The sequence below is a fragment of the Panthera pardus genome, unplaced genomic scaffold (assembly GCF_024362965.1).
Source record: "Panthera pardus isolate Hobbes unplaced genomic scaffold, ASM2436296v1 HiC_scaffold_21, whole genome shotgun sequence".
NCBI classification, from domain to species: domain Eukaryota; kingdom Metazoa; phylum Chordata; class Mammalia; order Carnivora; family Felidae; genus Panthera; species Panthera pardus.
The window spans coordinates 2,835,912-2,863,758 of NW_026526777.1; the positions used below are offsets into that span (position 1 = coordinate 2,835,912).

Consider the following 27,847-nt stretch of genomic DNA (forward strand, 5'->3'; position numbering starts at 1 on the left):
TTTTCTCTCCCCTCCCCTTCCCTCCCCTCCCCTTCTCTTCTTTTTTTCTCTCTCCTCTCCTCCCCTTCTCTTCCTTTTTTCTCTCTCCTCCCCTCCACTTCTCTTCCTTTTTTCTCTCCCCTCCCCCCTTCCCTTCCTTCTTCTTGTCATTTGCTTGTTGAAGAAACTGGGTCACTTGTCCTGTAGATTTTTCCACGGCATGGATTTTATTGATTGCTGTAGCCCCTCATATTTCCTGTCAGCTGGTTGTTGGGTCTAGAAACTTGATTGGATTCAATTTTGATATCTTGGGCATGAGTACTTTGTAGGTGACATTGAATACTTCCATCAGGAGGCACAGAGTGTTAGGCTGTCTGGTTTTTGATGCTAACCTAATCAGTGGGTGTTCCATGAAATTTGCCATCAAAAGAGTGGTTTCCTGTGCCTTTCATTCCTTCTTCATTTATTGGAAGAATTACTTATTCTCATATCAACTATTCAGTAACTAAGGACACGCCTCCTGCAGGAAAGACAGCCCAGTACCCTTGGGTGGGAAATTGTGTTTGGAAAGCACAGCCTGTGGGAGGGATGCTCACTGCTGTTGGGTTGCTAATTATTTCTAGGCCTTTTCAGTGGACAGACCTAGGAAATAAATATCTTTTTAAAAAAGAGCTTGATATCAACTTCTGCGGATATTTCCAATTAGGGTTTGTAGGGTTATTAATTTTGTTTTTGTATTTTTTTCTCTAGTGTGGAAAATCTTTGTCTTAAATAACATTAACATAATTACATTTTGCTTTTGGAAGCTCAGCCTAGAGCCTGCTTCTTAATACCCCAATTAATTAACACCCTATTTAAATTCTTTTCTCTGCAAACTAGTGGTGTGGATTCTTTTGTCTACAGCGCAATCCTGACTGTAAGCAGTGTAGGCAGGAGAGGTGGCCCTGGGCTTGGTGTGGGAAGGACCTGGGGACTGCGCATAGTTAAGCCAACCGATGCAGATGACCCCAAGTGGGACAGTTGTTGGGGACGCATTGAGCAGAGACCTGAGTCACTCAGGCATGCCTTTGTGCAAATCCCAAATCACCAACACCTGTGCTTCTGTTTTTCAACAGGAGTGCTTCTCCACCCTTCTTCCTTTTCCCTAAATGGGACCGTGGGGAGCACATGACATTAGGCTCCGAGCAGGGGTCCAGGGTCTTCTCTTACCCGTGATCCTGGTCACCTGAGCAAGTCTTTCGGCAGCTGCCCCATCACCAGTTCAGAGAAGGTGAATCAGGAGTCGTGGATGTGAAAGCACGTGGGCAGTTGGGACCAGCTGGTCACTCCCGGGACCCTGAGGACTACACTGAGCTGGGGCTTCGGGGCAGGGATGAGTCACGCAGGTGGGACATTCTCGTAACTGTCCGTGGCATCTTCATGCTGAGACCTGACCTTTCCGGCAGAGTCCCCTTGGAGCTGTGTCTTCACCGAGGAGTAGACAACTGCGGCATGCTGGGGTGGAAAGAAGAGGAAGGAGATTCGGGAACAGGGAGAGAGGATGGGGCTGTGGGAAGTGGTGGGAGAGAAAACAGGCAGGGACGGACACTCACCTTGTCCTCTAGGGACGCTCCGGAGGCACTGGCTGTGGAGGGAAAGGCACTCACTGAACTACGGGCGTCCCGACCCGCTCAACCCAGGCTACGAGCTTTCCCCCCAGAGGCTGGGAGCCACTGAACCCTTTGCACAGGTGCTTCTGCTCCCCCCCCACCCCAACCCCCAATGTGCCCCACAGCACAGGTGGTTTTCCGTCTTACCGTTTCGTAGCCCAGCCCTCTGCAAGCTGTCTGTAATCTCCATTGATCTGTAAGGTCCTTCCTCACGACCACGCCAAGGAACCTTGCTCCCTGCCTTTACCACGTGTCAACACAGAATTTCTCTCTGCTTTAATCTTTGCCTCTCTTAGCTAACAGCACCTCCTCCTGACTCCAACCTCAGAGTACCCCCCTGACTGCTCGGCGGGTTCCCATGAGAGCGCTTCACATGCGTGCCCGCGGGAAAACCCTCTGTCACGTTAACGGGTTCTCGTCCTTAGCTTTATCTCCACGGTTCTCCAGAAAGGGAGCTGCAGTGAGAGGGAGGTTTAGCTGATGGGATTTGCCAGATCCTACGTGTTGGGAATTAAGAGTCTCAGAGAACTGGATGGAAGCATCATAGCCACATAGTGAGGTATGGAGACAGAGCCTAAAAAAAAAAATGCTTCTGGGACAATTGAGGCTTCTCTTTATCACTGTGTTCTTACCATCGACCTTTCAGGGTTACAGATCTTCTTAACGATGTGATAGAACCTAGGTTCTCTCTTCCCAGAATTATAGTCATACGTGTCGAACTATGTGTACAATTTTAGGGGTTTCATGCAAACCTCAGGGAACTGGGGAAGAAGTCTTGCTACAGATCATTAGTAAATAAAGTGCCTGAGATAGAAGTTGTCCACCAACACAGTGCTCAGCTTCAGTGGTGTTCTGACAAATCCGTTAAAGAGTGTGAACAACAGTACATGATCAAGGTAATTCTAGAAGCTGCATTCAATTAACCCAAACAACTTGGAGGCAGTTCTGATTCTGCCATTCAAAGGGTCCTGACTCATGGGGGTGGCTGAGAAAGCCAAGTGACGGACAAGGCAGGTGGTCAGTGTTGGCCAAGGACGGTGATAGGCTCTATAAGCAGGAGATCTTGCAGCAAGACAGAAGACTTGGTCTTTGGTTCGTCTTTTGCTGGATTTGTGATCTTGGGAAGGCCCTAATGCCATTGGTAAAACAACTGCAAGATTAGACTACAGGGGAGATTTCTACCACAAAGATATAGGGGATTTTAATTTGCAAGTGAGCTGCTGTATTTGGAAAAGCCACCTATGAAATGGGGGAAAATATGTGCTCGCTATATATCTGATAAGGGGTTAATATCCAAACTATATAAGGAACACAGAGAACTCAATAGCCAGAATCCTGCCACTACTGCCTCAACTAAAAACGGGCAAAAGACCTGAATATACATTTCTCCAAAGACAGATGGCCAGCAGATGCTGGAAAGGTACTATGCAACATCACTGATCATTAGAGACATACAAATCAAAGCCACCATGAGATGTCACCTCACACCTGTTAGAATGGCTGTCATTACAAGGGCAAGAGCTAACAAGTGTTGGGGAGGAACAGGAGAAGAGGTAGCCCTTGTGCCCTGTTGGTGGAGCTGTAAGTTGGTGCAGCCACCGTGGAAGACGATATGGAGGGTCCTCAAAAAATTACAAATAGAACTACCGTATGATCCAACAATCGCATTTCTGGGTATGCACCCAAAGGAATTAAAAATCAGGATCCTGAAGGGATAGCTACACCCCATGTTTGCTGCAGCATTATTCACGGTAGTCAAGGCATGGGAACCACCTAAGTGTCCCCGAACAGATGAATAGGTAAAGAATATGTCACACACACACACACACACACACACACTGGAATACAATTCGTCCGTAACAAAGAAGGAAATCCTGACATTTTGACACCATGGGTGGACCTGGAAGTTGCTGTGCTAAGTAAACGAAGCCAGACACAGAAAAAAAAATCCTGCACGTGCTCACTTTATGTGCAGAATCTGAACTAGTCCAGCTCATAGAAACAGACGGTAGGACAGTGGTACCCAGGGGCTGTGGGAGGGGGAACAGAAGGAATGGTCAAAGGGTACAGGGTTTAAGTTACATAGGACGAGTGAGTTCTGTGGATCCACTAGGGAGCACTGTGCCTGTAGCTGGCGATAGTGTATCGCATACTTACGATCTGTGTTAAGTGTCCTAACCACACACACACATAATAATCATGATGATGATAGTAATGATCATTATAAAAAATAAGAATGGGTGGAATAAAATTTTACGAGATACTACCCATGCTTGTGGCCTTGAGGGTGGTGATGGCTTCGCTGGCATAGACTTATCCTCAAATCGTCCAGTTGTATACGTTAAATATGTACAGCTTTTTCCACATCAAAAAAAGTAGTAGTGAACTACTTATAATATGCTAGAATATGGATGAGTTGCAAAACATTATGTTATGGGAAAGAGGCCAGACAAAGAGACTACACTGCATATGATTTCATTTACATGAAATTATAGAAAAGCAAAACTCCAGGGACAGAAAGTGGGCCATTGGTGGCTGGGGCAGAGCTGGAAAAGTTATCTGCAAAGCGACAGGAGGGGACTTCCCAGGATGTTGGGAGTGTTCTATGTCCTGATGGTGGTGGTGGGTCTGGGACTGGATACACTTGTTAAAATTAATTGACTATATGTCACCTATCCTTAGGTGTCCCCATGGACGGATGTGTCCAGCTTGGGCAGAAGACAGGAGTGCAGCCATGGAGCCCCAGCCCAGTAAGGCCCACGGCTCCCAAAGGACTCCAACGGTGGGAAGCTGGATGCGAGCAGGTGGGGATGAGGCCATTGAAGGGTCACAAAAACTGCTGGATTAGGGACGGCCGCTGTACCAAGGAGCGGCAGGAAGGAGTGTCAGGCAGGAAGTCAGAAGACAGCACTCACTCGCCTCTCAAGGAACGGCCTTCTTCTGCACCTGTTGCCAGACAGGTGGACGCCAGCTCCCAAGCACCAGCCGGGCGAGTCCTTTCCCACCCAGGTCCCCAGCACCCTCCAGGATGCTGAAGGGAGACCAGCCACAGAAACAGAGAGGCCAGCTCCACCTTGCCCTCTCACCGCCACCAGCTCCCGTTCTGAAGTTTGCCTGAACTAGCGGAGGGCTAAGTTTTGATGAACATCTTGAACTGGATATTCTAGCTGCTGACTTGAGACTGTGACATACCGTGTCCACCTGCTGTCTGTTACCTACGAGAATGGAGAGTGTACTGAAAAGCCTTTGCTGCCAAAATGTTCACCCTGAGCGTGTGGGAAGATCTCCCGCAGAGCAAAGTTTCAAGAAACAGTGGGGAAACACATTTTTGTAATTAAGTCCTCAGTCTCGCTTGTTCCGTATATTGGCTACATGGGGCTGTTTATATGAACGAACCGAACATATGTGTCTATATTTATATACGTTATGTGAACGTGTATCTACACACGTTCTCACCACATAGCAGGTGGCTTGTAAACCTCATTACTTAAATACTTAATTCATTACTTCATGGAAATTTTCAGACATCCGCCTTCACGGTCACAATATCGATCAGAAGGATCTGATCGTCAGGAGATACACGAAGCATCTTTTGGAGTCTGTCTTCTCTCTTTGGAATCTAAGCCCCGCCTACAGGGATTTCCACCTGCCTTGTCTGCCGATCGACTACGTGTACTCACTGCGGCGCCTAGCACGTAGGGGGTACTCAGTAAACACATGTTGAATGAAGGAGTATAGTTTGCAACCAGAATCTTCCCCAGTGACTTACCTTCCCCTTCTTGCCCCGGTCGAATAGTCTGGATCTCAGAATATACCAAGTGTCCCTCTCCGAGACTCCCTGGAAAGGAGAAATGGCACTTTCAAGGCTGCTGCCATCAGTGGTTATGTGCTACACAGGTTTCTTCCTAAGCTTCCTCCCCACCTTCTTGGACACAGAATGAAGCAGTGATTTCTTGGGGCGTCTGGGTTTGGGATGCCATAAGGACACCAGGGCTTTCTCCAGGCATCCAGTACATTATCTTTCCCGGGCTCAGGCGGGAGCAGCTTCCCTACGGGGACTCCTTACCATTGCCGTACAAATGCTGGAGCTCCACTGGGCTGTCTTTCTGTCCCTGGCACCTGCCATGGGGGGCCTGTCCTGGGCCTGTGGCGGGAGGGCTCCTGTGACACATGGAAACGCATGATCATCCCTGGAACATCATAAGATGCACAGAAGCAGGATGGCCAGAGAAGAAGGGGCATGGGGGACATCGGCGGACAGCGGGGGACAGGGACCCAGAGAGGAAGGGGCGTGGTGGGGCGGGGAAGAGGAGAGGGGAATCAGCAGATGGCAGGGGACCAGAGACCAGGAATGGTTTAACTGGACCTTCAGTAGGTCCATATAGAGCCGGACTGTTCTTTTGAAAGAAACCCTAGGACCACAGTATGGGCAGACTTTTGGGGACAAGGCTGGCCAGTGTCTGACATCATTGTAACAACCATCCCATAGACGGAACGGTCACACTCAATTGGTTACAAAAGCCTCGCCTCATCACCAGGAGGTGTTGACTAAGTGTCTTCACACGGTCTTACCCGGACAATTCCAGAAGGAATTAGACACAGTCTGTGCTCCCAGTCACTGGCTATAACCCAAGACTGAGACGCGTAGGTAGAAGAACCAGATTTTCCAAACCAAAGTTAAAGACACAAGGTCTGATGAGTACACGTGCACATGTGAGACTTCCCTGAAAGCTGGGACAGTTGTGCACATTTACAGCAACACGCTGCCTGACCAGAGTCTTGTCTGCTCCAGAAATACTCTGTGCCCACCTAGAAAACCTAAAATCTTTGGTATTACCCATTTGAGTGAGTGGATACATTTCAAATAAATGGATCTAAATACATGCAAAATCCATAATACGAACTATTAGAAGGTTCTAGAAGTTGTGATTTTGCTCATTTCAGGGGATGTGAAAACGTGGGCACCTAGCCACACGGGCAGAAAGACACCACGTGAGCTAATTTTGTAAAACCACAGTCCTGCATAGTCTATTCTTGGAAGACCGGAAGCCTGAGGCCTCACCTGGTTGTGTTTCCTGGAGAACCATCTCCTGCAAAACAAAGCAAAGGCACATTTGTGTCAGCAGAGGGCGCTCCTTCCCAAAAACTTCATGAAGGGAAACTGGCTTAGAGAGGCCATCAGAAAAAGTCCATTGAGACCATGCACCCGGTCCTGGATTTTTAGGAAAATGATCTGGAAAAGGACTGAACAACGCGCGTAGCTTGCTGGGGGTAGGGCTCTACGTTCCTGGGCCGAATATGCAATCGTCTGAGACTTGACGAGGGTTCAAGGCAGAGATGATACACCTCAAGGAATACTGCCGGGGACCAAACGGTCTCTCTTGCAGAGCAGTGAGGGGATGTCACGGAGCATCCGTGCTCATGCCCAGAGGAGTCTCGGGCTCCGACTCAGGCCTGCTAAGGAGGCTCGTGGTCCAGATCCAGACTGGCCCATGCAGCCACATGCATGGTGCTGAGAACAACGTGGTGGGTTGAACCGAGCTGATTAGATCAAGAGACCGAGATGGAGGGCGGTTGTACTAGAGCTGAAATAGCCTCTGGGCCCGTCTTCCACACTAGGCTCTCTCGCATCCCAACTGTCCTGATGGGACTAAAGCAGAAGCCTCTGGAAGTGTGTGGCTCTCCCCCGGGGAGGGGGAGGAGGGGAGGAGGGCGGGCTGGCCCGTGGAGAGCCCAGCCCTCGGAGCACAGGACGGCAGCTTCAGGCTTTGACACGGGGAAGTCTCCAAGGAGGAAGCAGGATAGAGATTAGCCAGCCTCCCTTCTCACGGCCCTTTGGTGTCTCTTGAACGCCCATTTGTGGGGGGTTCAGATGGGCTGCGGTGTATAGCTGACTGACCATTTGAGCCAAAAAACTGCCCGGGGAAACTGTCCGTATTAAGTTTTTGGAACTTGACATTAAGAAGTTTACTTCCTTCCTACCTTTCACTCGAGACTTAGAGAACCCGGCCAGCTGCAGGCAACTCTCAACCACAGCACCTGTTCACACCTCAGGCGGAGGGTGTATGTCTGTGGGTGTTGAGTGTGGTGAGGGGGGAGACTGGTGGGTGCTCCAGGGAGCGGGGTGCTCGGCAGGGACCGGGCTTGGCCTCTAGCAGCGGGTAAGAGAGAACACAAACCTGACTTCCTCTGGTGCCGGCGGTAAATCAGCAGCCCTGCAGCCAGGACAAGAACGCTGAGCAGTCCCCCAGTGGCTCCCGCAGCAATGAGGCCCATTCTGTTCCCTGGAGTGCCTGAGGGGGGAGAGCCTGCATGAGCCCCGGGGAGAGAGGGCCAGGACATCCTGGAACTTTCCTCAGCCCGGCTGGGGTCCTGAGCCCTGGAGTGGGAGAGGAACCTAGCTGACCAGGGCTAGGCCCGGGCCGGTGCACAGGGGAGGCAGCCTGAGTGGCGGGACGGGACCCTGCGCTCCAGTAGGAGGCTCCAGGCTGAGGGTCTGGGGGGCCAGGGCAGAGGGGAGAGCGCAGCCAGCTCCCTCTGCTCACCCACAGACACCAGCTCCAGATTAGCGTTTGAGGGGACCCTCTCTCTGGATAGTCCGTATTCTTGTACTCTGGCCTCTTGGGAATTGGCCCCGGCCACCCGGGAAGATGCCACATGAGGCTGGTTCGGCAGCCCGCTGAGAAAGAGAGCACATATCACTGCTGACGGGCACTCGGGGAACCAGCAGCAGCTCGGACATGGCTCGCCATTAAAACCACGCTGGGACCCCAGAGGGAAACAGCACTGCCTCGCTCCTCCTAGAAGCGCTGAAGGGGAGGAGAGAAGCCGAAGGAAGCAATAACTCAGTTGTCAGGGGTTTCTGACTTTTCCATTGGATCCATTCTCCTCATTCAAGAGATTTCATGTGGCTGATGCATTCATTCACTCAGTCACTCATTCATTCATTCGGTAGCCATTTATTGAGTCCTGCCATGTGCCAGGCCTTGAGGACAGAACAGTGAACAGGACTGCGAGGTCCCTGCCCTCATGGAACTTACAGTCCAGGGAGGGGAGGCAGACAATAAACAAATACATTTATAACATGTCTGGTGATGGTAAGGGCTAAAAAGCAAACCCAGACTAGAGGGGCAAAGAGTTGGTGGGGGTGGAAATGTTTGCATGCAGATTCTTGGTCCTGACAGAAACCAGATTCAGACTTCGGATGCCACAGGATTACACAGAGAACATTCGTGTACCAGAACCACAGCAACGTTAATTATGATTCCCACCTAACTACATGGCACTCTGTGTCTGTGGTTCCTGCCACAAGGTAGGCACTCAGCACCCAGGGCCACCGGCCATTGGTGGCATTTCTGTCTCTATGCTTTCCCTTCCTGACAAAATCAACACACCTGTGAATGATTCTGCCTGCAAACGGTGTTCGTGGGGAGTTGCCGCCGCCCGCCCCCCCCCCCCCCACACACACACCATGACAGCTAAACCAGAGGAGTGGAATGCCAGGGAGAAATCCAGGGACACAGCAGCTTGGCTGTGTGTCCTAGAGTGAGTCTTTCCCCATTGCCCACCTGGGCGTCCACCTGTGTCAAATCAGAATCAGCCACGCCTAGGGTACCTAGGGTTCCAGATTTAACGAGCAGAGAGCAAGTCTTTCCCCTCCCTGATAACCCCATTTCCTAGAAGAAATGGCTCCTCTGGGGAAAGGAGTTGAAATATGTTTTAGTTTGAAAGGCACAGAACAGTTGCGCTCCATCACCTCCAACAGTCTAGAAGAAATGGGCTAATTCCTAAAAACATACAACCTGTCAGGACTGATTCATGAGGACCGGACAGACCAGTAATGAGTGAGGAGATTGAGTCAATAATAAAACCCACCCAATGAAGAAAGCCCAGGGCCAGATGGTGTCACCGGTGAATTCTACCAAGCATTTAAAGAAGAATTTTAACTCCAATCCATTCAAAGTCTTTCCCCAAACCGAAGAAGAGTGAGCACTTCCAAACTATTTTATGAGGCCGACATCACCCTGACACCAAAGTCAGATAAGGACGCCAGGAGAAAAGTACAGAGCGATATCCCTGATGCATATAGATGCAAAGATTTCCAAAGAAGGTATCTAACTGGTCAACAGGTACATGAAAAGGGGCTCAGCATCCCTCATCAACAGGGAAATGCAAATCAAAACCACAAGGAGATACCGACTCACGCCTGTCAGAATGGCTATGATCAGAAAGACAAGAAGTAGCAAGTGTCGGCGAGGATGTGGAGAAAACCCACATGCGCTGTTCGTGGGAATGCGAGTTGGTGCAGCCACTGTGGAGAACAGTATGGAGGTTCCTTAAAAAGTTAAAAACAGAACTACTATGTGATCCAGCAATCTCACTTACGGCTATGCATTTGAAGACAATGAAATTACTATCTGGAGGAGACACCTGTCTCCCCGTGTTCTTGACAGCATTATTTATAGTAGCCAGGACAGGACAATACCTCAGCGTCTATTAACAAACAATTGGACAAAGAAAATATGGTATATGTCATTATTATATATATATATATGATGTATATTCCATCACATACATTATATATAATATTCCATCGCATATATAATATATAATGTTCCATCATATACATTATATACATAATATTCCATCATATATAATGTATATGATATTCCATCATATATTATATATATAATATTCCATCATATATATAATATTCAATCATATATTATATATAATATTCCATCATACATATAATATTCCACTATATGTATTATAATATTCCATCAAATATAATATATATAATATTCCATCATATATAATGTATATGATATTCCATCATATATTATATATAAAATATTCCATCATATATATATTCCATCATATATTATATATATAATATTCCATCATATATATATATTCCACCATATATATTACATATACTATTCCACCATATATATTATATATAATATTCCATCACATATAATATATAGAATATGCCATCATATATATTCTATACATAATATTCCGTCATATATAATGTATATGGCATTGCATCATATATTATATATATAATATTCCATCATATATACTATTTCACCGTATATATTATATATAGTATTCCATCATATATACGATGCACTATTAGCCATAAAAAAGATACCCTGCCATTAGCAGCAACATGGATGAGACTTGAGAGTACTATGTTAAGTGAAATAAGTCAGACAGAGAGACAAATACTGTAAGAGCTCACTTAGATGTGGAATCTAGAAACGCCAAAGTCGTAGAACAGCTGGGGTGGCCAGGGGCTTTGGGGGGAGAGCAAGATGGCGGATGTTAGTCAAAGGGCACAACCTTCCCGTCATGGGAGGAGCCAGTGCGGGGGTGTGTAACGCACAGCGTGGTCGCTACAGTTAGGGACCCTGCGCCGCACACGTGATAGCTGCCGAGAGCAGGTGGTGGAGTGTTAACCCACCCGTTGCGGCAGTCGTCCCACATGATAGAGCACGTCATCACGTTGTATATATCATCATATATGTACCACCAATTATGCCAATTCTGTCTCAATACAGGTGGGAGAAGAGAGAGGGAGGTGTAGACTCCACAACTGGATCGGTGGGTTAAGATCCTGGCTCCTCCGGCCGTGTGGCCACAGACAATGATTTCATCTCCCTGTGCCTCAGTTTCCTTTTCCGCTGTTGTTGGTGTATTGTTGACATACGTGAAGCGCTCTGAACGCTGCCCGATGTGGCGGGTGGCGTCCAGGCAAGTGTTAGGTCTCGTCTGGCACCCTCACGCTATGCCCCAGGCCCTTGGGAACCTCGTGCTACCTTCCGATCCGTTCAGGGGACGTCCCCCCAAGTTAGGTCCGCTCCCACACAGCACCACCCCGGCCACCTTCAGCCCATTCCACAGACTGCATTGTGTCTCCCCCAAGATTCACATACTGAAGAAGCCTGGAGTCCCAGCGTGACGGTTTTGGGGATGGAGCCTTTGGGGGGGGGTCATCAGGTTTAGGTGAGGTCGGGGGGGCCCCATGATGGGATTAGTGTCCTTACAAGAAGAGACACCCGAGACACCCCCGCCCCCGTCACCCCTCTCTGCCATGTGAGGACACAGGTGTTCCAGGAAGGCCGCTGTCTGCAAGGGGGGGAGAGGGCCCTCCTGGAACCCGACCACGCAGGCGTCCTGATCTCAGACTTCCGGCCTCCGGGCCGGTGAGAAATGCATTCCTGCGGGGGAAACCACAGGAGCGCAGACTGCCAGACGTTCTCTGCTGCCGGAAGCTCTCCTGTTTCTGCGCACAGAGATTTTGCAATAAGGCCCACGAATTTAAAAGATTTTGTGAGAAATCCCCTCTCTGTCATTGGCCAGCCGAACCCTCGACGTCTGCTTACTCCGTGAGAGCACGTTCCCCTAGCGGAGGATGACACCCGTTAGAGTCGTGCACGCCAGTGCGACGGCACGCGTGGGCAAGGACACAGGTCCCTTGTACTGACTTTAACCTCCGGAAGCAAGAGGAACGTGTTCACACTCAGCTCTGAGTTTCCAGCAGACTCTCTCCTGCCCGCTTCAGGGAGTGTCGCCTTTGGGCTCCCCGAGGACACCTGTTTCGGTACAAGAGCCCTTCCCCCAGAGGCCGCCCTCCCGCTTGCAGAGCCTTTCTGGGGTTCAGGGCCGGCGCATCATCTTCCTGGGGGGCGCCCCTCGGCGGCTTCCGGCTGTGCTAGCCTCTTCTCCCTCTAGAAATGCCACGAGCGTGACACCGGGCTCAGTCTCTGCCCATTTGTGCCGGGACCACACCCACTCACAGCGTTCGCTGAGAAATTTCCAGAGTGAGAGGCGGACGCTCCCGTGGCAACTGTGTGTGGGAAGACCTGACCGGGGAGGGCCCCCGTGATCACAGGACTCGCCCCGAGGGAGCTGAAGGGAAACTGCACGGCAGCCGGGTGGCCCCCACAGCAGCCCCCTGTCCCACAGCCCCTGAGCCACCTGCTCGGGGACGCGGCTGTGTCAGGGCCGACCGCTCTCAGCCCGTTCAGTGTGGCTGACGGTGGGGACTTCCTCGGAGGACTTCTGACCTTGCCCTCTGCCTCTCGCAGCTACGTGATTGTGTGCAGGTGTGAGCTTTGTGACCTTACACGAATTGCCACACCTTTCTGAACCTCAGAGTTCTTTTCGGTAGAATGGAGACACCAGGGACATCTTCACCTTCCGGGATAGTTGCTGCGGTCAGTATAACCATGTGTGTAACATTCATTCACTCAGTAGGTGTTTGTCGAATGCCTACTGTGGGCCAAGCCCTGGTCCTGGCACCTGGGATACAAGAGTGGTCAGAATACAGACCTGCCTTCGGGAGGCTAGTATGGGAGCGGTGGGAGGGACAGAGAGACACGGCACGGCCGGTGGGGGTAAGCGCTTTGAGGAACGACACGGGGGCCCTGGGGAGGAAGGGCCAGGGTGGTCTGGGCACGTCTCACTGGAAAGGTCTCACTGGGGGAGGTGAGGGGTGAGTATGAGGCTGTCACAAAGAGCAGTGCAAAGGCCCTGAGGCAGGAATACGACTGGACGGCTTGAGGAAGAGACAGGGGGCCGCGGTGGCCGGAGTGGAGGAAGTGAGGGGAGGGAGGAGGGAGAGCAGGTCCTGCAGAGCCGCGGGACCTGGTGGACGATGGCCGTCACCCTGAAGGAGACGGGAAGCCCGCGGACGGGGCCTTGTACGGAAGAGCAACGTGAGGTTCAGGCTCCTTGGGATGCTGCGCAGGGAAGGGGCTGTGGAGAGCAAACGCGGACGCAGAAGGCCGGTGGGGGCGTTGCCGCAATAACGCAGGGAGGGAACACTGGCGACTCAGGGGGCAGGGGAGGCTCCGGGAATGGCTCAGGTCCCGGCCTATCCTGAAAAGCCAGCTGGATGAGACGCGCAGGTGGCCTAGACGCGCAAGACGGAACAAAAGGCAGGCCTGAGTTTCGGCCTCGGCAAGGAGGAGGGTGGGGCTCGATGTCCCGGGCGACGCGGCAAAGCAGGAGCAGTTGGTTCGGGGGCCAAACCAAAACTTGGGATGAACTCAGTTTGGAGACGCGGACGAGCCCTTCCTGTGGGACATCTGGACTGAGCGCCGGACGCGTGAGAGGTCTCGGCTGTAGGGGGTGTGGGAGTCGTGGGTAAATAAAAGTCCGAGGTGCATTTAAAGTCACGAGACAGGGTGGGGGGCGCCCGGGTGGCTCAGTCGGTTGGGCGTCCGACTTCGGCTCAGGTCACGATCTCGCGGTCCGTGGGTTCGAGCCCCGCGTCGGGCTCAGAGCCTGGAGCCTGCTTCCGATTCTGTGTCTCCCTCTCTCTGACCCTCCCCCGTTCATGCTCTGTCTCTCTCTGTCTCAAAAATAAACGTTAAAAAAAATTTTTTTTTAAATAAAAAAAAGATAAATAAATGTAAAAAAAAAAATTTAAAGTCACGAGACAGGGTGAGACAGTGCAGACGGTGGGCACGGAGGGGGGACCGAGGACAGAGGCCCGGAGAGATGGGAGGACCCGGTGAGGGAAGCCTAGACCCCGTGTCTGGCCACGGGCAGGGGACAAAGTGAGCCGCGTCTGGCGAGTCCAGGAGGAATGTGGTCCCGGAAGGAAGGCGGGGCCAGCTGTGTCGAGAGCTGGTGACCGGCCGAGTGACACGGAGACAGAATTGCCGTTGACCCCAGCAATGTGGAGGCCCGTCCACCCTCGTCAGCGCGAGTCGGGTGCCGGAGAAAGCCCGGTGCCGACGGGGTTGGGAACTCTGTGTGGGAGTCCTGCAGGTACGAGCAGGCAGCCTGCTGCCCTCCCAAGGAAAGGATGGTGCCCTCGGGTGGCAGGGGCACAACCAAGCTCGGTGGTGCCAACAGGGCTGCGTGGGAGCCTGGCCGCTGTGGCTTCTTGGGGACAGAGGGAGAGACACAGGGGCCCAACGGTGGGGCCCAACGGAAGGCCCGTCCCCTGAGCGCACGTGACCGGGCCTGCGTCCCCTCCCCGTGCCTGTCGGCCTCCTGCCCTGCAGTCTGGGCCCTGAGACCGTCAGGCCTGCAGGATGTCTGGTCCTGTGGGGCCGCAGGAGGCCGCGATGGGCCCCGATGCCTCCCTGAGAGACGCGTGTCCTTGACACGGACGACCCTGCGATGCCGTTAACGAGCTGACGCGGCTCTTTGACATCGGCACGCGACGGGTCAGAGGGCGGGCACGTGCGGTCGTCTCCGGGGCGAGAAACGGCTCCTGCCGGCCATGCCCCACGTGCCCTCTCAACGTTCCCACGAAGAAACTGTATCGCGGTGGGAGATGGCAAAGTGGAACCAGAGGAGGCAGAATCAGCAGCCGTGTTGGCCACGCCCACCCCCAACCTGAGGAAGCCACGGTAAGTAAGGCCGCTGGAGAGGACGGCTCACCTGTGACAGTGACGTTCAGGACCGCGCTGCAGACGAGGCCGTGGCCGTTGTCGGCCGTGCAGAAGTAGCCCCCCGCGTGGCTCCCGCCGACCGCAGGGATCTCCAGCTGCGCCCTCCGGGAACGCCGGCGTTTCGTCCCCAGACTCTCCCCCGTGTCCTCCCGGTGCCAGGAGAACGTGGTGTCCCCTGTGCCTTCGGCCGCGGAGCAGATGAGGACCAGAGGCTCCCCCGCAAGTGCCCGGCCCTCCGGGGGCTGGGTCTCCAGGAGCACTCCGGACACCGGGACCCCTGCGTGGACACGAGACAGCGGGTGAGGGCCTGGGGGCAGGGGGGAGCTGGCGTGTCGGACGGGGTCACTCTCTACGTGACTTTAAGATAAGATCTACTCGTCAGCGTGGGGCCCTTGGGTGGCTCAGTCGGTTAAGCGTGCGACTTCAGCTCAGGTCATGGTCTCGAGGTTCGTGAGTTCGAGCCCCGTGTCAGGCTCCGTGCTGACGGCTCGGAGCCTGGAGCCTGCTGCAGATTCTGTGTCTCCCTCTCTCTCTGCCCCTCCCCCGCTCGTGCTCTGCCTCTCTCTCTCGCAAAAATAAATAAACATTAAAAAAAAAAGATACGTTCGCCAGCAGGTGCTGGAGTTGTAGCACATAGACTGTGCAGTGGGGACCGAGACCCTCACTAACCGTCCTGTCTCCATCCTGAGACATGAAGTCCCAGGAGAGACAAAGCAGCGTTTGAGTTTTGTCTGAGGTCCTGGCGGCCGCCTGAATCGTCTGCAGTGACAGGTGACCGTGACCTGTGTGCAGTGACAGGCGGTGGCTGGCACTGGGCTGGACCACACCTGCCTCTGGGAGCCCTGCTCAGGTGCCTAAGACGAGATGGTGATTGTATTGATCTCTGCAGGTGTGTGCGTCCCGCTCGTGGGCGGGCGCTCCCGCCCTGGGTGGCTGTTGGTTGGGAAGAGGCTACGCCTAGCCCCTCCGTAGTTCGCCCCCAGATCTGGCCTTCTAGAAGGTGCCGGCTCAGTAAAGAGCAGGGCGCCTCGTCGTCTGGCTCGCGTTCGTCTTCCCGAACCCTTGCATCGAAGTCGGCCGCTAGCCTTCCGAGGCGCTACGGTTCCCAAGGAAGGCTGAGTTTTTAGAAAAATGGTGGTGGTTCTTTGATCACCGTACCTCGCTTCTCAGGGCCAGCCGCCCCCATCGGGAGGCGGTCCCCACCTGCACAGCGCGAAGGCAGCAGTTTGTGGGGGTGGGGGAAGCCCCCACCCACCCCCCACCCCGCCGGCGGCTCTCCCACGCTCACCCTGCACGTGGACGTGCACCGGGAGGCTGAGCTTGTGCACGCCCTGGGCCGCAGCAGCCCCGCACGTGTATGACCCCGCGTCTTGTCTCCAGATGGCTGCGATCCGCAGTTCCGGGGCCCGGCTCCAGTCCGACAGCACGACCCAGCGGTCCCTGAAGAAGCTGAAACGAAGCACAGTGTCCAGCCGCTCTGGAGGCAGCTGAGTTTCGCAGCTCAGGTTCACAGAACTGCCCTCTGTGGGCTGGGAGGGGGTGACTTTCAGCTTCGGGTGTGGAAACAGTTCTAGAGAGAAGAGGGAAACCAAGGTGTCAGAGGGCGGCCCTGGGGGCCCTGGGGCAGGCGGGCTTGGCTGCTGGGTCCTGGGGAACTTCAGACACAAGGCAGGACACGGGCGGACCCCGCCTTCCCCTCTTTCCGCCCCAGCTCGAGTGCAGGGGCCCCGCGGCTCTGCCTGCCGGGGGACACGCGTCCCTTGTTACCCAGCGTTGGGACGGCAATGGGTGGGTGCCCTGTCACACACTGAGCAAGTCGGTAATCTGCATGAAATGCAAGGTTTACCTTGAATTTGAACAGACTTGGTATTTGACTTCCATGGGTGCATTTTGTCCGCACGCCCAGTGCAGTGGTAGAAGCCACTGTTGTTTGAACTTGCTCGTGGTATCGAAAGGTCGTGGCTCTGATTGGAGGCGGAGATGACTTTTCTGTTCCAAATGTACTTCACAGAGGTCAGTGTCTCTCGACTCCTTGTCTGGCACCTCAGGACCAGTGTGTCACCTTCAAACACGCCATGTGGAGCCTGGAGCACGAGCCAGCCTGGAAGCCACGCAGAGACAGGGGCTTGGTGCTGAGGACGCCCCCTCCGCTGGGTGCAGCTCGGGTCGCAAGGCTTGGCTGTGTTTTTCCTGTCTCTCTTGCAGGATTCGTCTCCTGCCCTGGGCCCACTCCTTCCCTCCCGAGTCTGTATGACCTGCTTCAGCGGCAAGTCGTAAATGAACCCCAAACACACCACCTTGACACCCCCCCCCCCCCGCCACTCGGGGGCAGAACCACAGCATGAGGATTCTAACGTGACCGTGAGCCGCACAGTGACTTTGCCGAACGCGGTTATAGATCACCCCCGACCGGCTCACCCGGGCCCCAAGTGGGAGTCACTGGGGGTCGGGGGGGGGGGGATTCCGGGGAAGAGACTAGAAACTGTCACCGTGCACTGGGGTTTGCTCTGTGGCAGGCTTGTCAAACACAAACCCCCGGGGGCGAGGGACGGGGAGCGGGGTCCCTGGCGGACATTCTCCCGCTCTTTAGACGCACGTGACAGGTCAGTTCTGTCCCCAGTAAGGTGACTCAGGGACTGACTGCCTGTCCCCCAGCGCGGTCCCCATGCGGTGGTCCAGACCATTGTCTGTGAAGTGGGCAAAGCAGGACCGGGAGAGAGTGGGAGCCCCCTGAAGCAGGACAGTGGGAGGAGAGAAGGGACGGGTGTCAGGAAGGGGGAGGGGGAGGGACACAGGCCTGACGGGGAAACTCCCCTCCTCCGAACTCATCTGTGTCCCTGTCTTGTCTCTTGCAAGAGGCTGGCCGGCCCTGAGGGCACGGGCTAAAACAGCCTCAGTTTGCAATCCCCTAAACGAATTCCTTAATTCCTCCCCGTAAAGGCACAGGGATGTCTGCCGAGTGGTGTTAGACAATGACACTCTAACGTCTGTCTCGACAGTCCTTTGAAAAACACCTACAGACAATGAGGAGCCCTGGGAAATGACGGTGTTGGAGGTCAAGGGTTAGAGCTGAGCGAAGGCCCCCAGGTCTGCCCACCCCAGGGGGCGAGGATACGCGAAACGACTTATAAAGGTCTAAGTAATTCACCTGTTTGCTCACCTGAAGAAAAGATCATGTTCACTTGGTCACTTGGGAGCGAGTCCTGGGTCTGGCATCTGTACTGTCCAGAGTCACGGACCTCCAGGGTGTTGCCTGGGGTTTCGCGTAGCATTCTCCTCCCAAGGTACCAAAGGAACCGTTTTATTTTCTCTGGAGCGTGGAAGTGCAATACGTGACAAGTCAGGGTCACTGTCTCTCCTCTGAAGGCGACGGTCCATGGAGGATGGAGGGAAATCACGGGTTTGGACGCAGCTTCTGAGGAAGAGAGAGACAGAGCCTGAGATGGGGATGCCTGTGGTCCCCACCGCGGCCGTCTGTGTGGGACGGACCCGAGGACCAGGCTTGGGGGGATCCCCAGGAAAGCCCCCGTCGGGAGGAACACGGTTTGCCTAGGCTCGGCTTTCCTGGCTGCGTTCACCTTTGCCAGGGGTGCGGTGGCCGCTCTGTGGTCTGTAGGGGCAGGCTGGCCTTCCAGGGGACGACCCCAGCCGGCCCCCGCTCTCCGTGGAAGGGCAGCCATGCGGCCTGGGCCCTCGGTCGGTCCCTCCTGACTCCCTCCTGTTACAGCCGTCTGTCTAAGAGGAGCCTTTGTGTGGCGTGGCCGCGTGGTGGGGTGGGGGCTGTCGACGGGGGCTTGGGGGGGGGGCAAGTGTAGGAATTTTGGGGTTGATTATGCAATTATGGAGAAGTTGTATTTTTACCGAAACACGAAGTAGGTGTGGGATAGTGATGCTCAGACAGAGGCACACAGAGCGTGAGTGCCAGGAGCCAGAAGCTTCTCACTCCCCAGACTCAAGGAGCTGCTTCTTGACAGTGGAATATGGGCCTTGCATGAAATCAGGCCCTAAGATCTTTGGAACCCCGACGGACAGACAGGAGCTGGAGCGTGTGCAGTAAGAGTTGAATTCTCCCCGTTGAAAATCAGGGAAAAGACTTCTCTCTGCCTTCCTTTTCTTTAAGAATTTCTTTCTAGCGTACGTGAATCTTTGCACACTTGCCAGTCTCACCACTGGGGAATGTCCCGCTCAGGAAGGAGCCATCGCCTTTTGGAATGTGGACAGCTAGGGGACGTCTCCCTGCTCCAACACGCACGGCAGCCCCAGCCCCAGACTATGCAGACGTTCTTTCCTGGCGTGGCTAAGAGCCAGTTACCCCGCACAGTGGTCTTCCCAGGTACTGAGATAGAGCTCGGATGAACTGTGTGGGACAGAAGGCACCATCAGGGCCTTGTGCCTGACACGTGACTATTTGGCCGTGGGACCTGTGTGCCGTGGGAGGAGGGGCTGCTCAGCTGAGTCAGGAGTCGAGATTCCCTGGTGCCCTGGTGACCTCTTAGCGGATGGCCTGAGATGCCCGTCGCACCCTGGTTTGACTTGTCTTCAACAACAAGTGTTTTCTTTCTCTGCTACCTCTGTGGAGAAGATTTCTGGATTGGGAGAAAATTTTGCTTTTAATTACATTTCCCCAGCAACAAACTGCCACGGAGGCACGTCCCTCTCTAGGTGTTTATTTTCTGAGTTTTGTACCTTTGAGATTGGGAGGGCTGGTCACTGAAGTGGACCCAGAATACGCCACCGTGGCCTGAAAAATTATGTTGAGCTGAGGGCATTTCAGAGTAGGTTTCATATATGTTTTTTATTCTGAACACCCTTACCTGCCTCCCAGAAGGACTCTGATATATATCGCCTCCTAGGAGTAACCAGGAGCAGTGGACTCTTACCAGCAAAGACTAAACAGACGTCACGAAACTACGCTAATGTGCCGTCTGCTCTCCAAAGGGCCAGGGTGTCTTTCCTGAAAGCCCTTCGTTTTCCAAGAAGTGTCCTCCTCCCTGGCCCCTTTCCCTGCTCAGACGGTATCTGAGCCCCAAGTCCCAACCGCCTCCCGGGCTCGCAGTTTCTGTGCGCCCTGGTAAGAAGGGAATACAAATCTTTCTCCTGCGAATCTGTCTTTTGTCTGTTTAATTGGCAGTCCCCAGTGAGACACTTAAGGGGAAAGAGATGTTTTTCTTCCCTGAGATGCTACTCACCATTGGAAACCTCCACCCACACTCCCTTCCCCTTCGTGGTCTGCTGCCTGGGCCAGCAGTTTGTTGGGCTAACCTCTCGGTGTTACCGAGGAAATACGATTGCAAAGTGACCTCTCGCATTCTGCCTGAGATGCAGGAATTCATGACTTTGAGGACAGTTACCAGCCAGTACTGGGTTGGGAGATGTCAGGGGAATAGAGCCAGGAGAGGACCCCCCCACCCCCTGCCCCCAGTGGGGGGCGCTGGGAGTGGTCTTGCCTCTATGGTGAAGGAGCCAAGCTTCCTGGGGGGTTGGGGGGTGGGGAGAGCTCTCATGCGGTTTTGGTTACCTCCCTCCTCCCCCAACTTCCTGTCGTGCTGCCTGAAGCTGGGGCCCCTACCACGTTTAAAAAATCAATATGAGACTCCAGCTTTGTTCTGCAGAATTGCCTGTGGTAATCTAAGTTCAGTGAAGTAGAAAATAAGCCAGATTATTTCCATGTGCAATATTCCATTTTTCAAAACCAAAATCTCAATCACGGGGGCATGCAATTTATCATAAAATCTTAAAGTGGAATCACCGTAGACGTGCTTTTTCGTTAATGCCTTTACGTTCACATGAGGACTGTCCACATTTAAGGACGGCTGCAGACTTTAAACATTCTTACCTTTGTCTGCAAGAATACCCAAATAGATCTTTTAGTTACACCCGAATGTAAAGGGGATGCTCTCCCTGTGTTGGGGGCAAAATTACAGAGTAATGGGAATGCTTGTTTTAGATGAAAAAGCTGATGTTCTGTTTGGTGATGCAAACATTCTTGTGTCTCCACAGACTTTTTCTGTCTCTCTTTAGAGGATCGTACAGGCTATTCCATGTTTGCAGTGACCATGGATAGAAACCCCTACTGTCCGTGTTCCTGGGAAGCATCTGGGATGGAAGAGAGGGGGGACTGGGCGGCGGGTCTTGTACCCGAGAGAAGGGAAACCTTCCGCTGGCATGTGCAGCTTGTTTCTCACTGGTCCGCGGACGCTGTCCCCTGCTGTGTGCTCAGAGAAGACGCACCTCGTCGGGGTCTCGTGAGGTTTGGACTGAGTCAGTGAGCTTAACCACATCTAGTGGCTGATCTGAGATACTTGGTGTATTTTCTTCTCCATCGTAGAGCATTTAGCGAAGTCTGGCCAAGTGACAATCTCTTCCCAGTTAGGCAGGGTTTTGTGGGAGATGGTCCGTGTCCCCTGACCGAGGGGGACGGCCACAGACCCAGGAACTGCAGGGGACAGTGTACATGAGGGGGCCGTGGGTCCTGCTGGCTGGGGCCGGATGACAGCAACCAGCCCCCCAGGATGAACTCAGTGGTTCTGAAGGGATTTTTGGACAGCTCCCCCAAAGCCTGGTCTTCCTGCGGACCAGCAGGGCGGGGGCTCAGAGGCGACACGATCTGAGCCGTTACCAGGAAAACATCTACACAGCCTGCTGGACTTTGGGGTGGAGAGCTTGCTCATGGTAGGGGTGGTGCTGTGTTGGGCCAGGAAAGGTGAAGAGGCAGAGAGGTTTGCATCCTGGGTGCCCCTCACCGAGGTCCCAGCCTACCTCTTGCCTTCCCTCCCAGGCTTCTGTGCACCTGTCAGGGCGGCCAGCACCCCACATCAGGTGCGGGCACGCCCCTCCTTGACCTCTGTGACATGCGCCCCAGCCCTCCCCCTCCATTCATCTGACGCAATGGCAGGTATGACCTGAGAGCATGACTCTCCGGCTCATGGGGTCAGAGTCATAGGACAGGGTGACGTTGCCCTGCCTGTGTCCTCAGGATGGGGATGCGGGGACCAGGTCTCCCCTTAAGAGCACTCCAGATGGAGGCCGGTCACTAGAATATCTAGAAACGGAAAAGAGGAAAGAAAGAGGGGGCCTACTTACCAAGCTGTCCGCAGACTGGAGCTGTAAAGAGAGGTGAGGGTGAAGGTCAACGCGAGGCCAGAGCTGAGCCCTCCCACCCAGAGAGCCCCCTGCCGGGGCCCCGCTCCAACGAGGGCGGGAGAGGCGTGCCCAGCCCCACCACCCGGAGGAGTCAGGGGACACGGTGGCGGCCAGAGCGCAGGAGGAAGAAGGCCTGGACTTCAGCGGTGCGATGCTGGGCGAGCTACGGAAGCCCGAGCCTCCCCTTCCTCATCGGCCACACGGGGACCACAAAGGTGACCTCGTGGTCTTGTTTCAGTGGGTGAAATTAGTAAGTCTTCCATTACTGGCTGCTGTCACTGTCCTTTAAACGTGAGCCTGGCGGGGCGCCCGGGTGGCGGAGCCTCCAGCTTCGGCACAGGTCATGATCTCAGGGTTTGTGGGTTCGAGCCCCGCGTGGGGCTCTGTGCTGACTGTGCAGAACCCGCTTCAGATCCCCCGTCTCCCTCTCTCTCTGCCTCTCCCCTGCTCCTGCTCTCTATCCAAAATAAACAAACCTTTAAAAAAATACATAAACAGGAGCCTCGTGTGGCTGCTGCTCAGACCTGGCTTCACCATCTCCTTGCCTGGGGGCTCTTCCCTTCAGTATCAAGAAAAGGCAGGTCACACCCTGAGGAAACCCACCTCCTCCTTGAAGCCTTCTCGGATGCCTCTGGGCTGCAGGGTCCTCACTCTGCTCTAGGCTCTAGTGAGCCATCACAGCTCGCTGAGACTGGAAATCCGATATGCGGTGCGGCTAACAGCACGGTTCCTGCGAGTGTGGCTTTGACCCCTGACGGCCGCTGTATGGAGCTTAAGGGCGAGAGACCGTCTCTGTGCCTTGGCTCCCATATCGGCAAGGTGGGATTTATCGTAGTTCCAGCTCACGGACTGCTAGGAGCTTGGAGTAGGCTCACACATGGGGTATTGTTAGAAAAGTATCTGGCGTGGTCGGGGCTCAGCAATTAATTATCAATTGCCATCAGCGAGAATTAACGACTGTCACCACACATTCTCTCAGGAGTCATCGTGGAATATTTTTGTGGTCTGTTTTCAAGCCAAATGCTTTTGCATTTGTACTTTGAGTTCCTCACCAGAGTGCCGGCTCTTGGGGACAGAGACCGTGTCCTCTGTGTCCTGTGTTCTCCCCCGTGCCCACGATACCCCCTCGTTCACTGTTTACCAAGTTCCCGTGAGGTGCCAGCCTCACTGATAACTCTGCCCCTAGTTAGGGTCTGGAGAAGCAGCTAGGAACAAGAAATGAGCTTAATAAATATTTAGTGTACAAGTGACCGACTGGTCATTTGTATTAGCTTGTGCTGCTGGGACATTAATGCCTCACTTGGACCAATATTGAAAAATAGTACAGAGGTGGAGTGAGTGGGGGGAGAATCCAAGGAAAATCATCTTATTTCCTGTCTTGCAAATATCAGAGCAGGGCATGACTGTAAGATTCAGAGAAGGAAATAACTGTCTCAGTAGAAACTCATTTCTTTCTTTCTTTTTATTAATTTTTTTAAATGTTTGTTTATTTTTGAGAGAGAGAGAGAGCCCACGAGCAAGGGAGGGGCAGAGAGAGAGGGAGACACAGAATCCGAAGCAGGCTCCAGGCTCTGAGCTGTCAGCACAGAGCCCGACACGGGGCTCAAACCCACGAACCGCGAGATCATGACCGGAGCCAAAGCCGGAGGCTTAACCGACTGAGCCATCCAGGCCCCCCGGCAGAAACTAATTTCTATGTTGGCTCACATTTAGGACATGTTCCCTTCGCACGGATTTAGGGCTTCTGTGATCAGGGAGATAACTGAATCTAACCGTGGATATTTTACGTGGTGAAATAGGCCCACGTCGGGAGTAGGAGGAAATTTTTCGTAGGCATTTAAAAGCAAGCAATGAACACACTTTTGGAAATCATTCCCCAACCCCCACCCCCCATACCGTTCGATCAACACCTCACCTCTCGTTCATTTCCTACTATTTTGAAATAGGAGTGGAACCCATTTGTTCAGCAGCCCAGAGGGGATGGGGGGCTTTTGCTCGCGGAGAGGTTCGGGTTCCCCCGAGAGCAGAGGCTTCTGCTCGCCCACTTACCCAGGACCAGCAGAGATGCCCACAGGAGCATCGGCGCGTGCTCTGGGATGCTCTGGGACGGACGGACGGGCCGGTCCCGGCGCTGGGCAGTGAGTAGAGCAAGGTGCCTCTGAGTGTGGCCGGCTGTGATAGCGAAGTGAAAAGAGGAAGTACAGGAATGTTTCTTAAAATACCAGCAGCACGTTGCCCAGGGCCAGAGACTCTCAGTGACGACAGTCACTGTCTAGCAGAATAAGTAGTGCTCACACTTCGTGGTGTCAACGGCGCCACAAAGCTTTCGTCGTCTTAGTCTCAGAAGCTTCCAGCCGCTGCCTTCCAGGGAACCTGCGACACGTGCTCTCTCTGCTGCCAGAGGCCAGGCAAGACTGCAGACCTGCTGTGAATCACATAATCCAGGGACGTCCTCGAATCGGTCCGGAGCAGGAGAGGTTCTCCTTCGAGGCCGAAATGCGCTTCTCTGACCTCAGGGGCCTCCGCCGGACCACCTCCGGCCGAGCATCCACATGTGACGAAGCATCCGAATCACAAGACAGCTCGCGCTCCGTCCGACACATATGAAAATAGCCTGACTCATTTTCTCAGAGGAAGCTACAGACTTTGATCTGATTAGCAGGTGGACGGCAGACTCAGTTATAGCCCCATCTCGCTCTTCCTGGAGAATGCACTGCCAAACTTTCCGTTGAGGGTCCTGGAAGCTGGAGTTTGTTTACAGGAATGTCCTGACAAATGCACACGGATTCTCTAGCTGTAACTTACGCGGGGGGCCGGGTGCTGGGAGTCCAGGGGTAAGCAAGAGTCAGTATGCTTTCATGGGAAGGGGGCAGGCAGAAGAGCCAACAAAGGGCTCAGTACAGAGTGAAAAGCGCTGTGAGGGTCCAGAAGGAGGGAAATCTAACCCAGGGCTGGGGAACCAGGAGAGGATTCTCAGGGGAAGTAACAGCCAAGTTGAGGTGTCTTTCCAGGACTGAGCAGTGAGAATGGACCAAGGTGGATGGCACTCACCATCACCATCATCTTCATCCCCAAGACATCTGTGACTCGGTGACCCTTGATCCTCCCGTGAGTGGCAGATAGCAGACAGAGGACAAAGTATGAGTGATCCACATTGCTGTAGCACAACATTCCATGTGCCTACAACAGCTCCTTTCTCTAACTTGGGCTTGTACTGAACATCACTCGTGCTCCGGGCAATGTCCGTGACCTTGGAAGATGAATAAGATGAATAAAAGACACTTCTTTTAATGTTTTTACTTATTTTTGAGACAGAGGGAGGCAGAGCATGAGCAGGGGAGGGGCAGAGAGAGAGAGGGAGACACAGAATCGGAAGCAGGCTCCAGGCTCTGAGCTGTCGGCACAGAGCCCGACGCAGGGCTTGAACTCACGAACCGCGAGATCATGACCTGAGCCGAAGTCAGACGCTCCACCGACAGAGCCACCCAGGCACCCCTAAAGACACTTCTTTTAAAGACATAAAATGTTGTAAGAGCCATGGCAGCCATAGACATAAGGCACCGTGGGGACATACGGGATGTCAAGGTGGCATTCAGTCCTTCGTCACCTTAGCCCCCTGATCTTGTGCCCCGTCTCAGTTGCCTTCATTTGTCTCAGGAAGGCTGAGACGAGAAGAACCTGGATTCGAATCCTGGCTCTGTTTCTTATTTGGTCAGGTGCTGAGTTCGCCTCCTCAGGCCTCAGTCTCGGCATTGCTACAAAGGGGGTGAAAATAACGTCCGCTTTGGGGGATGTTGATATTGATGCACGTGGGATGCAGTAATGATGTAGAGCTTGTGAGTCAGTGCCGGTCACGGTGCAAACGCTCAATGTCACTGTTGTCACTTTAGGACCATGAACTGGAAAGCACTTCATGATCGATACGGTATTCGAGCAACAAAGAGTAGTTTACATAAGTGGAGAACTCAATTCTTATCGACTGACTAAGAGCTGAGGGGCGGTTGAATCCCTATCTTCTTGTTCCCTTGTCTCTGGCATCAGTTCTGTCAAATGAGTGAATTTCAATGAGCAAATTAAATTTTACATTCGTGCTATAAGATGTGCAAATGCATGAGTCAGGTTTATAACCACTGTCTGAAAGTTTAAGGAGTTTTGGAGCGCCTGGGTAACTCAAGGCAGTTAAGCGTCTAACCTCGGCTCAGGTCATGATCTCGCGGTCCGTGAGTTCGAGCCCGCGTCAGGCTCTGTGCTGACAGCTCAGAGCCTGGAGCCTGCTTCGGATTCCGTGTCTCCCTCTTTCTCTGCCCCTCCCCCAATTGTGCTCTCTCTCTCTCTCTCTCAAAAATAAATAAACATTAAAAGGTGAAAAAATAATAAATCTTTCGTTTATTTGTGTGTGTGTTTGTGTGTGTGTGCTCATTCATTCATTTGTTTCTATCACCATGGATTCAAATATGTTTATTGTGGACTTTGGGTAATAATCCAGTGCTACCTGATTTATTTCATTGCCCCAAATGTTGCAGCTTTGGCCATTGGGGGCCCTTTCAGATTAGCCCCTATGACCTTTTGACGTGCCCTCGTTTCTTTTGTTCTATTTTGTTTTGAACACTTCTGGACTTTCTGGCACTCTGGCTCTACAAGATAGTCTATGCTCGTCTGGAATGTCATTCCTCAAGGATCCCTGGCCCTTTTCAGAAGCAAATGGCACTTAGAAACCAAGATCTGGGTGCTGGGTGTGTTCTTCACCCCTGGGGGAACATTATGCCCTTTTAAGTAAGAGACAGGGAGTCTGTCATCTTGAGAGTACTTTATGGGAGGGAAAATACTGGCAGATAAATGTGCTGTTCTCGTTATGAATAGCCTCTGCTCCCAAACCAGCAGCCATGGGTTCTGCATCACTGTTCGGAGGCTGCTGTGCTAGTGATGGAGGAGTAAGTCCTTAGAGCATCAGCTTTGACCATCAGAGAAAAGGCAGTGAGTGTGTCGGCCCCCCTTCTTTGGAGGCTAGAGCTGTCTGGAAGTCTCCCGCTCCCCCTACATGCGGATAGGGGTGGCTCTAATCTCCAACGGTAAAGACACTCGTCTTCGGTGTTGGAAAATTTTCCAAGACGGCTGCTAGTTCTAAGTCAAGACTCCTCCGTGTTCGTGAACACACAGATCTTTTTTTTTTTTAATTTTTTTTAACGTTGATTTATTTTTGAGACAGAGAGAGACGGAGCATGAACGGGGGAGGGCCAGAGAGAGAGGGAGACACAGAATCGGAAACAGGTTCCAGGCTCTGAGCCATCAGTACAGAGCCCGACGCAGGGCTTGAACTCACAAACTGCGAGATCGTGACCTGAGCTGAAGTCGGACGCTTAACCGCCTGAGCCACCCAGGGGCCCCGTGAACACACAGATCTTTTTGCTCGAAAACTGGGCCAAATTAGAACAGAATCGCAGCTCCTTAGTGCACCCTATTCCAGACTCGCACCCACACTGATGTGGGAGAGCGTGCGGAACAGACTCTGGATCTGTAGCCTGAGGCCCAGCTGTGGGTTTGCTCCGTCACTTGCACAGGTCAAGGCAGATCCACTTTGCTACTCTGAGATTTTTTTTTTTTAAACAAAACCCTATTTTTTCCCTACGTTAAAGTTTTTTTTTTTTTAATTTTCAA

General features: G+C 53.1%; 1 protein-coding gene and 1 long non-coding RNA gene across 2 annotated transcripts; one reads left to right on the plus strand and one right to left on the minus strand.

The window, feature by feature from the left end:
- Positions 1 to 183: 183 nt before the first annotated feature.
- Positions 184 to 18,760, minus strand: FCRL4 (Fc receptor like 4). Its single transcript, XM_019438557.2, has 10 exons — positions 18,210 to 18,760; positions 16,896 to 17,150; positions 16,338 to 16,619; positions 15,039 to 15,326; positions 7,808 to 7,921; positions 6,691 to 6,718; positions 5,695 to 5,789; positions 5,398 to 5,466; positions 1,572 to 1,603; positions 184 to 1,473 (listed from the first exon to the last, which is right to left on the minus strand). The coding sequence occupies exons 1-10, from the start codon at positions 18,727 to 18,729 to the stop codon at positions 1,357 to 1,359; spliced, it is 1,800 nt and encodes a 599-aa protein (XP_019294102.2). The 5' UTR covers positions 18,730 to 18,760; the 3' UTR covers positions 184 to 1,356.
- On the plus strand, positions 15,248 to 16,901 carry LOC128778807 (uncharacterized). The gene is made up of 2 exons (XR_008424519.1): positions 15,248 to 15,348; positions 16,430 to 16,901. It is a non-coding gene; the product is annotated as an uncharacterized LOC128778807 (long non-coding RNA).
- Positions 18,761 to 27,847: the final 9,087 nt, after the last annotated feature.

Coding starts and splice junctions, on each gene's coding strand:
- FCRL4 (XM_019438557.2), bottom strand. CDS start 18,729: ATGGCTGCCCTTCCACGGAGAGCGGGGGCCGGCTGGGGTCGTCCCCTG. Junction 15,327..16,337: donor GGTGCACGTCCACGTGCAGG/GTGAGCGTGGGA, acceptor GTGTCCACGCAG/GGGTCCCGGTGTCCGGAGTG. Junction 1,474..1,571: donor GAGCGTCCCTAGAGGACAAG/GTGAGTGTCCGT, acceptor TTTCCACCCCAG/CATGCCGCAGTTGTCTACTC.